This window comes from Mytilus edulis, chromosome 11 (assembly GCF_963676685.1).
Source record: "Mytilus edulis chromosome 11, xbMytEdul2.2, whole genome shotgun sequence".
Taxonomy (NCBI): domain Eukaryota; kingdom Metazoa; phylum Mollusca; class Bivalvia; order Mytilida; family Mytilidae; genus Mytilus; species Mytilus edulis.
The window spans coordinates 67,644,910-67,659,402 of record NC_092354.1 but is presented as its reverse complement, the minus strand read 5'-3'; the positions used below and the strand labels follow the sequence as shown (position 1 = coordinate 67,659,402).

Genomic DNA, 14,493 nt, shown 5'->3' with positions numbered 1-14,493 from the left:
ACTAAGAAGATGCACAGTAGTTGTAGTTGTGAAAGTATAATGCGACATAGTATAAATTTGGTACCATTGAAGTGATTGTTAAAAGTATAGGTTTTTAGTATGTGTCGTCAAGTCAGATATTGTTTCTTTAAAGTACCCTCGACAATTCCTTGTTTCGAGGATAAATTAAACTTTATCAGTACGTCATTAGGACTCCTCGGAGGGAAGAGGACGTACGAAAAGCAAGAACACATACATGTTTTTTGTAAAAACATATATTTAATTATAAATACGTTTAACATGGATCAGCCACTGATTATTTCCCTACTGTTAACTGATTCACTGTAATACTACAAATGAACAGCTATAAGTTTGAGTTTCGAACGCTGAAATAATGATGTGTGATTATTTTATGCAATATATCATTTAGTAAAACCTGAACAATACAAATCTGCAATCTCATTTGATAAAAATCATGGGAAATTTAATTGTAAAAGTAGTACTGTACCTGCACGTTTCTGTTTGATTTTAGCATTTGATACATCCAGTGCAGTCCTTTTTGATTAAAAGATGCTTTCGGTTTTTGAAAAAAGAAAGAACATGCTTAGGCCACATCAATTTGATTCCTTGTTCGACGGACCCGCCCGTACCTATTTTTTTCAAAACAGAATTTTTTTATTTTTTTTTATATTCCCGCTTCCTGCATCCGGAAATGTTATCATGTCTATTTCCCGCACCGTTTTTTTGTAAAGATTATAAAAAGATATCAACATTGGTTTCTTTCCCCCTTACTTATATTCCCTATAAAAATGTTCGTTGTTAGAATAAAGTACAAAGAACTTCTGAAGGATTTGCCTTCAATTGCAATTATATTGTTTGCTGGCAAAACGAAACTATCTATAGCCGCTGCATGTTTATGCACCTGTCCTGATTGATTCAGGGGCCTGTCGTTCAGCAGTTATCGTTTGTTGATGTTGTTCATTGGTATTTTTCCGTTTGGATATATCAATTAGATCGTTGGTTTTCCTGATCGAATTGTGTACGCTTATAATTTTGGGATCCTTTATAGCTTGCTGTTTGGTCTGTATCAAAGCCCGGTGTAAAAGGCCGTACTTTTACCTGCGTTTGTTATTGTCAGGTTGAGAACAACCCTCCCCCAGACAAGGTGTCATTTTACTGATGTAGAAAAGAAAATAGAAATACCAAGGATTTGTATAGTTCTTCTATACAAAACCTTTGAAAACTTAGAATTTTGTACTCAAAAAAAGGAGAGTTACATCATATTTTGAACTTTTTCTAAAAGAGGGGTCCACTTATTTTGAAGAATATTAACTGTTTAAAAAGTAAATGTGTTATAAATTTAACATGGTTAAAGTCCAGGAATATTACAAAATTCTTGGACATGTTTTGACCATTTAATACTAGATAGATATATAGTTCTTTGAGAAAATATGAACCCTTTTGTACAAACAAATATATTATAACTTATATTGATCCCTCATAAAACATGTAAAAGGGATATTTATAACATTAAGGGGTTGCCCCCAAACTGATTATGACTTGGATGGAGAATTGTCTCATTGTCAGTCAAACATACATAGACCAGATTTAATTATTTCTTGGTGAACAGGGAAAAATACTTCAGAAATTAAAGAAATGTCAAAATACAAGTTATAAATCAAGTTTTATTATTGTCAAAACCTACTATTTTATGTTTACAAAAAAAAAAAATATAATCGCTCGCCTTTACTTTTCAAGCTTCGCCTCAAAAATTTGCAAATTAAATATTTTTTTATTAAAATTTTCAAATCGCTCGCTCTCCCCACATTTTGGAGTCCAAAAATCCGTAGAACAAGAAATTAAATTGGTGTGGCCTTATTTGTAAAATGATTGGATTTGCTGTTTATTCGTCGATTTGTTTTTATCAAATTGTACAAATCCCATTCCTTTTTTTTGTATAGGAACTACTTTTAAGAAGAAGAAAAAAAAACTTTTGAATATTGATCCTTATATCAAGGAATCATATAAATACTTAAATGTGTACCTTTGTTAACATTTTAATCGCCATAATATAAATTAATCATATAAAGATACAAAAGTGTCACAATGAATTATCAATAACAAAGCTAGACACTACATATGAAGTCGGTTATCTATATCAGTTTGTACACTTGGCGGGATATCTGTATTCTCTCATCTGTAGGGCAAAACTCTCTTTACATTTTTGAAATATTTTACAATTGTTTATATGTATATATGAAACATCCGACCTAGCTTCAGATTAAAATCATTACCTTATAAGAGAACAAATTGTTTACATAGAAACAAAAAGTTCATTTTGTAGTTTCAGTGACTACACCAAGAATAAAAACACATGTTATGAATTGTTATCCTGCTACTTGTAGCAAGTAGGAAATATTGTATCGGAAAATGACACACCATCAACGTTAAGATGAAATAAGATGTGATTATGTTAAATATATAATAATACATATGAAAACAGTGCAAAAAATGAAATAATTTCAACATAATATACCAATCAAAATATAATGTTGAAATAATGCAACATATCATAATAATATTAACATGACTTCTGAGAAGGCTTGCAGATTCTCTTTACAAATAAACTTAGAATTATTACTTGATTTATTTTACTTGACTCGGCGGTGGTTAACCCGTTCGCTCATGATAGACCAGTCCATCTATAGACAGGTATTTTCATCAATGAAGCTTCCAGTTATGGTTTTTGAGCTGGTTAAATATGTAAACATTGTACGGCAAAATAAACAATGAGACACAGCTGTTGATTTTCTTGTAAGGCAATGTTTAAAAACATGTTAAATTTGTCACATTTTGGACTTGTGGATAGATATGAAAGTAAAACTATGAAGACATCAGTTGCACAATATGCAGATCTTGTTATTAAATACCGTTTTAAGATATTTATTTTCTTCCTTACATTCCGAAGGCTTTTTTATGGTGGAGAGGGGGTCCACGGGGATTACTTTCAAATATAATTGATCATATTTAAGGAAGGAAAAAAGGGTTCAATTTTTTTATTCTTTTTACAATTTTTTTTTTAAATAAATGTTACAATAAAAAAATGTCAAACAGAGTAAAAATACTAAAGCCGAATCGCGAACTTTAAATGCTATAAATTTTAACTATTATATCCGTCCCAATTAGTACACTCAATTTTTTGTATATCTGTTTGGTAACACTGATAAGGGATTAGAAATCAGTAATAATAACTATAACGGCAATCATCCTTATCACACATCTTCTTATGCAAATTGAAACGTAAGCTCCGCCCGATCCGTTGAAATCACATTTTAAGCCAAGCCTATATATATCTGATCCTACAATTGTGTATACGTCGATGAATATACTGTGGTCTAGTTGTCAATTATTTTACCTTCAAGATACGTTTGTTTTCAAAGTAATCAATATTGGTAGTATTGTATACATCATTTTTTGAACATGATACTCGTTTAATCCAAAATATTCCTCTTTACAACCCTTTTAAAAACAAATTGAACAAGCTCGGTATTTTGTATATGCTTGCAACAAATAGTATGAAACTACAAATAACTTTTTTTATGACAGAAGATGAAAAACATGTATGTCTGTTGGTGTTTTTTTAAGCGACTGGGTTGTCCGTTCTTCTTCCGACTCATGACATGGAATATCATTTGTGTCTTTTATCCCTCTTTTAGAATCAGGTATTGGTTAAATTGGGTTTTCATAAAGAACTTCCTTGTTTTTAAGTATCTTCAAAAATGGTGAATGGAAATTGGGAAAATCGAAAAGACAACAACCCGACAAAGGATAATATAACAACCGAAGGCCGCCTAAGGGTCTTCAAAGCAGCCAAAAAATCCCGCACCTAGAGGTTTTGCTCAGCTTTCCCTTAAGGGCTCACGTTACAGTTACAGGGGAGGTTATGACGTTGCTAACGTTAAATGTTATTTTCGCGACTTCAAACTGACATTTCGGGAAAAGATGCATTTTCAACTGATTTTCATCATTCCAACTGATTTAACTTTTTAACGAGTTCATGGACCCCTCTTTTTTTTATCTGACATATGATTATATGTACCAAAATTCACGAAAAAGTCAATGGTGCAATTTCTTTTTGAATTTTATAAATATACAGCAAAAAACGACGTTTTTATTTACTCGTTTACATTTGATGAATTTTAGCTATTTCTAAACAAAACATGTTATAAATTCACAGACTTATATAAAAGAGAATTTATAAACAATTTAACAAAAAACAGCTTGTGCTTATCTTTATTAAACAAACAAATATTGCATTTCTGTCTGGAGGAACATATGTCCACTAATCCGAATTTTGAGCAATTGTCTGAAATTTTGACCTAATTTTACTCAAAAAGTTGCACATGAAGGTATATTTTTTATTACTTTCTTACTATAAGCAGGTTAAAATAGCCTATAGATCTTAAAGGGAAAACATAATCACCGTCAAAACTGTTGGATATGCCCTTAAACAAAATGTGTACCAGTTAAGTCAAAATTGGTGTCATACTAAACCCAAAAACATATAAGTCAACTAAAATAAAAATAAAAACATACCAGACTAACATGACAACATATATGTTTTTTCTTGTCGAATATAGATTTATCAGAAAATACATGAAATAGTGGAAAAAGTGTTATTTTACCTATAATCATGTATACAAAGATTAATAATTAAGAAAAAAAATGCACGTTTTTAACGTTTAGTTTGTTATATTTAGAAAAATAGTAAATACTTTTCAAAGCAATTGAATAATAATAACACAACGTTCATGAAGTTCGTATATACATTTGTGTGATGGAAAGTGTACATTGAATAGTGTATGGCGCATAAGGAATCGGTATAATGTAGATTTCAACTCATTTAAGCATTCACTCTTGCAATTCCCTCAAACAGCTTTCATTATGATTAACATTGACTGCAGCTAGTCGTGAACGATTCAAAAGGATAATTGGAAAAGGGAATGGCGTATAAGTTGTTTTGCTGTAATTACATGATTTTATTCTGTAGTTGTGTTTGTTGTATAGTAACACGATAAAAAGTGTACTCATTCAGAGACTGTATACTGTGAGTAACGTTAATTTGAATAGTGGTAACGTAAAAACTCGAGACAAAGTTTGCGTAGTGATTATCTTTTCATCACGGACTACATTTCCTGAAACAACCGTATGATTTTTATTATCAGAATGCGACAGAAGATGACTGAGGAATTCGGGAAAGTAAATTATGATTTAGCTGCAGCGATTGATATTGGAACATCAGCGTCAGGATATGCATATTCAACTAAAACTGCATTCAGTAGTAATCCACTCAATATCATATCAGAACAATGCTGGAATAAGTTTGGTTTATGTAAAGACGAGACAGAAAGGAAAACAGCATCATGTATCCTTTTTGATAAGGAACAGAATTTTGTGTCTTTTGGATATGATGCTCAGCACAGATTTGCACAGCTTCAATCTAAAAACGAAGATGCAAATTATGCCTTTTTTCAACACTTTAAAATGTGCTTATATGAACAACAGGTGAGTGTAATGTTTAATCTCTTACCAAAATACAAGGTCTAAAAGTGTGAGTAAAACTTAAGTCATGTTTAATTAAAAGTCTACTGAAATCAAACATGCAACTCTGCAGTATTTTGAAAAAAACACAACAAATTACTTTAATACTCGTTCGTGTGTTTGTGTTTATGACTTTGCAGTATACATCATAAACATGCCTTTTGGCTTATAATGTTTTATGACAAAACATCTTTTTAAATGTTTCCTGTCTATGATTTTGATTCTTTGCGTGTATTTATTTTGCTAACAAGAGGCATATATTTTCCACAATTTTGTAGTTAATCATTTGTTGTTAAGTTTGATGTGCAGGTGACAAAGTTGACAAAAAATACAGATTTGAATAATTGTTTGCTTCTACAGCATGTATCGGATTGTGATGCTTTTGAGGACTTGCATTTATTGTTTCAATTATTGTATATTTCAACGTTGTAGATAAAAAATCGAAAACATTTAAGAAAACTCATCAAATATAGAAAAGTTTTACTATTACTGGTTATTCTTGAATCAATCAGTATAACATGCGTATAGGATGTTGATATGTTACCTTTCAATAAAATATATCACTTAAAGCTGCTTCAACTTTTATTAATAGCTTATAATTTCTTGCTTTAAAATTGAATATTTACAGGTACCTTTACAGGATCTCATGATCGAGGATGTCCGTGGAATAGTTAAAATCTCAGCAGAAAAGATTTTTATGTATACAATTAAAGCTATTACTGATGCATTAATAGAACAAATAAGAAAGGCGAAACTTTATACATCGACAAATAAAGAAAACATTAGATGGGTTATTACTGTTCCTGCTATTTGGGATGATAGAAGCAAGCTTTTCATGAGACAATGTGCAATATTGGTAAGAGATATTTGTACATACTTTTTATAAAAAAATAATACATTGGCGTCAGATAAGTCGGAAATTTCTCAGTAAGTAATAAAGAATTGCTAACATGAACATTATTTGAACATTTCAGTCATTAAGTTAAGATGGTTCTTAATGTTTCTTTGGTATACGACGAACATTTTTGGCAAATACAACACGTTTTGATTAATTGATGATTGTTGGTTGCTTAACATACAGAGTTAAACAATGTTGACATGTTCAGGACGGAAGCCAATTTTAAATTATAGAGTCCGATACATTTATAATCACCTTTTCAAAGTCTGTAAATGTAACAATGCTGAATAATCTTTAAGAGGTATGTCTCTGCCTTTTTGTTTACAGGCAGGCCTACAACCTCTACAAATTTTTATTGCACTGGAACCAGAAGCAGCATCAATTTTTTGCAATAACTTGGCAACAGAGAGACCAGAAAATATTGCGGATGGTTTTATTAAGCCAACAGAAGGGACAAAATATATGGTGGTGGATATAGGAGGTACATAAAGTGTTATTTTGTCAAATCGTTCGAGCCAATTTGTTTACATTTAGTTTAAAATAGATTCCCTTTGCGAATGTAAAAAAATAACCAAATATATTGTATATCATAAGAAGACATATTTACTTACAGGTTTTCGTAGTAGCAGACTACCAATGATGCTATTGATTTGCAGTTTGCATTTTAAATGTCTGCTTACGTTTATGTTATGTTATCTTTATTGTTTGAATATTTAATTACTTCAAGAAATACAATTGAATATGAGTTCATAACGGTAGTAAAATAAGCGTATACTTGCACTCTCAGCTATAATCAGTCGACTATATCATCATTAAAACGTTATACACATAATGTGTAAGTTAATTAAAAAACACTATTTAGTCATAAATATGTTATCACCTAAGTTATATATAGATGAGTATTAAAGCAATATGCGAAAAACGAAGAAATGTTATTCACACCAATACTTACGATTAATTATTGTCTTGTAATTTGTTTTCTTTGATCATATTTTATATCTTTTTAGGAGGAACCACGGACATAACTGTTCATGAAAAACTTGAAAACGGAATGCTAAAAGAACTTACAAAGTCATCTGGCAAAGGAATCGGTGGAACAACAGTAGACAAAGCATTTCTAGAAATGATACAGGATAAACTAACAGAACCCGTGTTCAATTCGCTCAAAAAAGAAAATCCTGTTGTGTTTCTAGATTTACGTAAAGATCTGGAAGAAGCTAAGAAGTCTGTTACAGAAGAAGACTCGGATATTCTTGACATCCCTATGAATTACAGCGCTATTAATTCTATATCAAAAAGGCAATATAATACTAGTATTTCAAAGCAAATCACAGATATAATAATAGACGAAAACCTTCAAGTAGATAACGAAACTATTAAAGATTTATTTAAATCTACTACTGATGGTGTACTTACTACTATAGAAAATGCATTACAGTTCGACGAAGCTAATGAAGTTTCTATGATTTTATTAGTAGGTGGATTTTCAAATTGCGAGATTATTGAGCATGCCATAAGAAATCGTTTCGAAAATAAACGGATTATAGTTCCAGTAGACGCAGGTACCGCAGTAATGCAAGGAGCTGTTATGTATGGTCATAAACCAGAAGTTATATACAATCGAATCACAAAATATACGTATGGTATTGGAGCTCAAATTCCATTTGACAATAAAAAGCATGATCCTTCAAGAAAATTTGTACAAGGCAAAAACGTTTTGTGTGGAAAAGTATTCGATATAATTGTGTCTCGCGACCACAATATACCTCGTTATTCTAATCTGTCGAGGAATTACTGTATAATTCCAAAAGGGAACAAACATCAATCTTGTATATATATTTCTGACAAATCTTGTCCCAAATACATTGATGAAGCAAATTGTAGGAAAATTGGTACACTTGAAATTACGCTTCCAAATACCAAAGACAGAAAACGAAGTATTGAAGTTCATTATTTTTTTGGAGACACAAGCTTGAAAATTAGGGCTTATGATCCAGAGTCTAGACAAGAATTTGAATCAACTGTTGTCATTGATTAAACTGTTTTATTTTATATGGAAAAAGCTTTAGAAAAGTGTTTTGAAAATAGACTATGAACTTCACATTTTATTTGTACTCACTTATGGTCAGAATTAAAAAGGCAATAAAAAATAAATACGTAAAAAAATGTTTTTTTATTTAAAAAAAACGACATTAACAAATTAATGGAAAGACCTTTTTCTGATTATTTTTCTTCTTCTGCCGTTTGAAATGCTTTTTTGTCTTACGACATATCGAATAGATTTTTGGCCATTGATGTTGTACAGTAATGGGGGTTTCAAAACTCACCCTGTGTGACCGAACACTTATTCTTATTGGAGTTATCTCCCCGCATCCCCTTTTCTTTTTATCGCTATATCTAAAAAACGTAAAAGATTTTAACAAACTGTTCGTTCGTCTATTCTTAAGACTGATTTGGTTAATTTTGACTGAAGTGATCGGAAGACATCTTAAAGGAGTTATTCCCATTTGAAAGTTTAAGATAGGCGATATGTTGGATAAATTCATACGCTTTAAGTCATAGAGACCTACATTTTTTTTTATATGAAGTCCTTGATTCATTTGAAGGAAATTGAGGTCAAGGCCAAAGTTAAAGGTCATGTGATAAATTTTTAATTTTGCATGTTATCGTTATTCAAAAGAAACTGTTACAGTAAATGATATGATGTGTTTGCCAAATTACTGTGTGCAATAAGGCGCAACTTCAACCTATTTAAGTGGAAGGGTGTTATGGTTCAATCCTTATAGGATTTTTTCCACTTATGTATTTGAAATCAGTATTTTTCCACAACCATACACGTGATTGACCTGTGGTCTTTTGATTTGAGATCACTGACCTATGACCTCAAAATTGAGGTCAAGGTCAAAGGTCAAACATTCTTGCATTTAGATCTGGAAATGCGGATATTACGTTTTATATAAAAATTGTCAACGAATATAATTTTCGGCAGAGGACTTCAAATAAGAAAAGGATAGCTTAAATATGTGATAAAAAGTTATCTATACACGAGTCTTGCAATTAGTACTAACGAGAACGGATATGTTTTAAATAGATTGTTTTGATGTCTTCAATATAAGTAGGTTCCTTTTATTTTTATACACTTTAATGCACTTTAATTATTTGTGTAATGTTTTTAAATACCAGTTTACGTTGTTAGTTCTCGTGTTCAACAATTATAGCGTCTTAAATATTGTTTTGATTTCTCAAAACACAATTCAGATTCATCGTACATATATAGTAAAACGAAATATTTTATTTTTTCTCTCACTCAGATCGAATATGGCAGTATCAAACACTAAAGTGAACAGATTTAAATTGGTAGCTGCTATCGAAATTGGAACTCCATTTTCCACTTACGCGTTTTCAACAGTAAATGGTTTCCAGAAAGATCCGCTAGACATTCAGCAGATAAAAACATGGTATAGTGATAGTAAGCGAAAGGGTATTACAAAGACATCAACATGCCTTCTTCTGGATCAGAAATTACGTTTCGTTTCTTTTGGTAACGACGCCCAAGAAGAATATGCGCAGTTGAAACACACGAAGAAAAACACCGAATATCTATTTTTTAGGCATTTCAATCTACAGCTTTATGAAAGTAAGGTGAGATGAAAAAAGGCAATTAGTGTGTATTACTATGGTTTCAAAAAAACTATTAGTATACATCAACATTTTTATTCTTTTTTTTTAATTTAAACTGCATATAGTTATGATATAAACATGTGATTAAGTCACAGATGTATTAATATATCAAGTATATCACTTAGCTGTAGCATTATAATAGGTTTTAACAAAAAAGCGTATCTGTATGGTATGTTTTAAGAATCACATCTGTTCTACCTTGTGAACTTCCCACATGTGTCCTTTGGAATGTTAATAAGATGAAATACATTTCGTGATCAAATCGAAAGGAACACATTCAATTTACTACTTATTTGTTCGGATAGAATCGGTCTTTGTGCGAGTGATGTTTATAGAAAAGTATTATCGATTTTTGATACCTCTATACTCTCATCCTGTATATTCTAAACATGCCATTTTATTTTACATAACGCAAATATCAACCTATATCAATACGAAACATGACCGTTTTATTGTTTAATCAAAACAAACGGACCAGGTTTTCTCAACAAAGGAGTAGGTCCGGTAAGGGCCGATTTTGGACTCAAATTTCAGCTTCATCTGACAAAAATATTTTAGACACTTTTTAAACACTTGAGTGTCTATTTCAGCTGATTCAATTAGTTTATGTGAAAGAGTTTAACTGATTTACTCATTAAAAACGCTCCGATTCTAGCTTAAATATGAAAAATCTATCAAATATGCCAACAAATGTCACTGTTCAGATGTTTATTTTTGTCAAAAATGAAAGTAGTCGCATCCGTGTTCATCCTCAACCTTTATATATGTTATGTATTATCATCAAATTCAGCTAAGATTTCAATATTAAGGATGAAAACACATGCGGCCACTTTCATTTACAACGGAAACCGTCTAAAATTTAGCTAAAATGCAGAAATTGTGTAGATTTCAGTAATTTAGCATGACTTTATGATGTACCTAATATATGTGCATTGTATTGTCAAAAACAGCCCATATTCATGTAGCAGAAGCATTTTAATTTCTAATAAATAACTTAAGTTTAAATATAAACATTTTTGTAAAACTGCTTTATTTTGGGACCAAAAAGGGGTCTTACTAGACCTACTCCTTTGACATGATTGATCTTTATTTAGGAACCATTTAAAAAACTTCAGTTGAATGATCTTGATGGAAATGGAAAAACCTCAGCTAAACGTGTATATACAATGGCTATCATAGCACTGAAAAACGAACTTCTTCAACAATTTGAGACAGATGAGCGACTATCAAATGAGGCAGATATTCTTTGGATTTTATCTACCCCTGCTGCATTTCCAGAAGACTCTATTTCCTTTATGAAAGAATGTGCAAAACAGGTATTACGTAAAATGAATTTAAAATGATAAAAACTATAATGTGATCACTAGATTGCAATGTAATGACACCAAGTAAGTCCTTTCGACATAATAATAATTATGATGATGCATGAACAGATTGACATAATCTGGACACGTAACATTTTTTGGTCATGTACCTCTGTCTATATAATTCTTATGCATACTTTGCTTTCAAATATTAGGATTACAATTTATTATATAAAAACAAATGATGTGGTATGAGTGACAAATCTCCATCCAACTCACATTGTATAAAAATTAATAACGGTCTATCTATGAAAAAAGAGAAACAAGAACACGTATGAAACACAGTAACAAAGGGAAAATACTGAACAACAGGCCCCTGACTTGTTAAAAAGTAAAATCACAAAAATACTGAACTTAGAGGAAGATCAATTGGGAAAGTCCATAATCACATGGCAAAATCAAATAACAAAACGCATCAAAAACGAATGGACAAGAACTGTCATATTCCTGACTTGGTACAGGCATTTTCAAATGTAAAAAATGGTGGATTAAACCTGGTTCTATAGCGCTAACCCTCTCACTTTAATGACAGTCTCATCAATTTCCGATATTTTGACATTGATGCGTTAATACATTTTATATCAAATTCCCAACAGTAAGGTCGCACACTTCATTAAAGACGTTTGGAGCCTTACAGTTATATGTAAGATAAAAAAAAACGTCTATTCAGAACAAAAGACATATACATATTCATGTGTGTTAAACAAAATTTAAAGTCGAAAACAGGTTATTATTAGTACATCTTTCATTTTGTTTGACATTTTTATAATTTGTTGTACGCTAATTTAAATTTATAATACATATAGTTTTTAAGTTTAATTGAAGTAAACAAATTGTTTTAAAATTGAAATTTATTACTTTCATATTTACTCTTTCGGAAATAAAATCAACAAGTGTTATCACAGGCTGGTATACGTGGTGAACAACTATCTATTTTATACGAACCAGAAGCAGTATTAATTTACCTGCACTACCTCGGTAAACTAAACAAAGAAAACACTACTGACTCTGAACAGCAATTAGATAACAGATATATCATAGTAAAAATGGCAGGTAAGGTATTTGTAATTATACAATCGTTTTTTTTTACAATTGTTGGGTAACCTATCACAATATTCTTAATAATACAAGTTGTACATTAAGTGAATTATTGGAAATTGTTATCGATAGACTATAATAAAAGGTAGGTGTCGCTAACAGTTGCATGTACGTTATTGGATGACAAAAATGAAGAAAACACATCGAATATTGTATTGATTATGCTATATGAACCAAATACGCATGATTCAAAAGGAACGATAGACCTGAACTGTTCATTATAACTAGTGTAGCATTCAGTTCAAATAAGTACATTTTAAAAATATTGTGGCCTTGGCATGTGTAACTTACTAATGATTTAAGATGAAATTTATTCACCATTTCTAGCGCAGTCGATCCGATCACAGAGAATTTAACTCGCAACTGTTTTGAATGTCCCTGTGTAAACTTGGGGCATATTTTGCACATAACTGTATTGTTTTTCAAGCTCCGAAGGAATCAATTGGTGATTTTATGGTCGCAACTCAGGTTATTTGGCGACACGTGAGCAAAGCCAGTAAACGGTTGTTCATGACCCTCAAATCACTTGTTAATGCCGTCTGAGCTTGAAATACAATATTGTTATCTGATAGTAAACAACGTTAAAACATTTAAAGTCTGCCATACGTCGTCTTTGCTTGTGCGTACATTTTCACAGCATTAATTGGGAAAAATGTCATAAAAATTTGCGACGTTTACCAATCAAAATGGACGTTCCAAACGATGTTGCATAGAGAATAATACATGGCAAAATCCGTATCATATGTCGTATCATCCCGAGACACCAATATCAGCCCAACGGCCTTTAGGACTGAGGGATGATATTGGTCGAGAGTGATACGACATGTGATACGGATTTTGCCATGTATCATATACTTTATTAAATATTTTAACAGAAGAGTATTATATTATATGAACTGTTTTCTGATCCATAGCACTGGGTTACCTTCAGTTCTACTTTTGTCTTGTTTTAAAGGCCTTAAAAGAACTGCTCAATTACTTAGACGAAGCACCTAGGTTACCTTTCAATTTGCGTGCTGTTGTTTTAAAACCATTTTGTTTATTATTGTATTTTTTTGAGTGTTTTGTATTTCTTATAGTTTCATTTAGTGTGCCAAAAAATATGAAAACTTTAAGTTCGGGACGTCACATACCAAACAAGACGCCATTCAATAAATTGCGTCACGCCCGAATAACCGTTCTATTGATCCTGTATTTTGAGGAAAAAAAAACTGACTTTATGTAAAAAAAAATAGTGGTGTGATAATATCAGATTATTACATGGCTTTTTTCATACCGCATGTATTATCAGCCCAACAGCCGCATGGCTCGAGGGCTGATATTGACCGAGGGCTGATAATACATGCGATATGAAAAATGACATGTTATGATCTTTTTATCATATGCTTCAACAATGGAGAAACATAACAGATTCATATATTAATCCTTTCACGTGGTTCACAAACAGAAGTTCAAAGAGTGAGAAGTTCACGGACGTCGGTCCCCAAATTTAGTACATTCGACATGAAACCTTTCTACCATATGCCTCAACAGAGAAGCAAAACATTTAAATATGGACGAATTGACAAAAAAAAACCCATCAATATACACAATGAACACTATTAGGAAAAGTAAACTTTTTCAAAGTAACGCCTCTGGGTGCGGGAATTTTTCGCTACATTGAAGACCTGTTGGTGACCTTCTGATGTTGTTTTTTTCTATGGTCGGGTTGTTGTCTCTTTGGCATATTCCCCATTTCCATTCTCAATTTTATTTCTAAATTGTGTTTGAAACTTTTAAAAAAATGCATTTCTTTCATAATTTGTTTGTTTTTTATTTGTTTTTTTATTAATATTTTATGCAATATACTTTTCAGTATCCAAATAATTGTTT

The 14,493-nt window shown here is 31.3% G+C and overlaps 3 protein-coding genes across 3 annotated transcripts; all 3 read left to right on the top strand.

The window, feature by feature from the left end:
* The first annotated feature begins 5,205 nt into the window (after nt 1-5,205).
* LOC139494516 (heat shock 70 kDa protein 12B-like) lies at nt 5,206-5,586 on the top strand. The gene has a single exon (XM_071282676.1). The coding sequence runs from the start codon at nt 5,206-5,208 to the stop codon at nt 5,584-5,586; it is 381 nt and encodes a 126-aa protein (XP_071138777.1).
* A 449-nt stretch (nt 5,587-6,035) lies between these two features.
* LOC139494962 (heat shock 70 kDa protein 12A-like) lies at nt 6,036-8,552 on the top strand. Its single transcript, XM_071283083.1, has 3 exons — nt 6,036-6,436; nt 6,806-6,959; nt 7,486-8,552. The coding sequence occupies exons 1-3, from the start codon at nt 6,227-6,229 to the stop codon at nt 8,514-8,516; spliced, it is 1,395 nt and encodes a 464-aa protein (XP_071139184.1). The 5' UTR covers nt 6,036-6,226; the 3' UTR covers nt 8,517-8,552.
* Nucleotides 8,553-9,796: 1,244 nt separating this feature from the next.
* Nucleotides 9,797-11,502, top strand: LOC139494515 (heat shock 70 kDa protein 12B-like). The gene is made up of 2 exons (XM_071282675.1): nt 9,797-10,120; nt 11,254-11,502. The coding sequence occupies exons 1-2, from the start codon at nt 9,797-9,799 to the stop codon at nt 11,500-11,502; spliced, it is 573 nt and encodes a 190-aa protein (XP_071138776.1).
* The last annotated feature ends 2,991 nt before the right edge of the window (nt 11,503-14,493 follow it).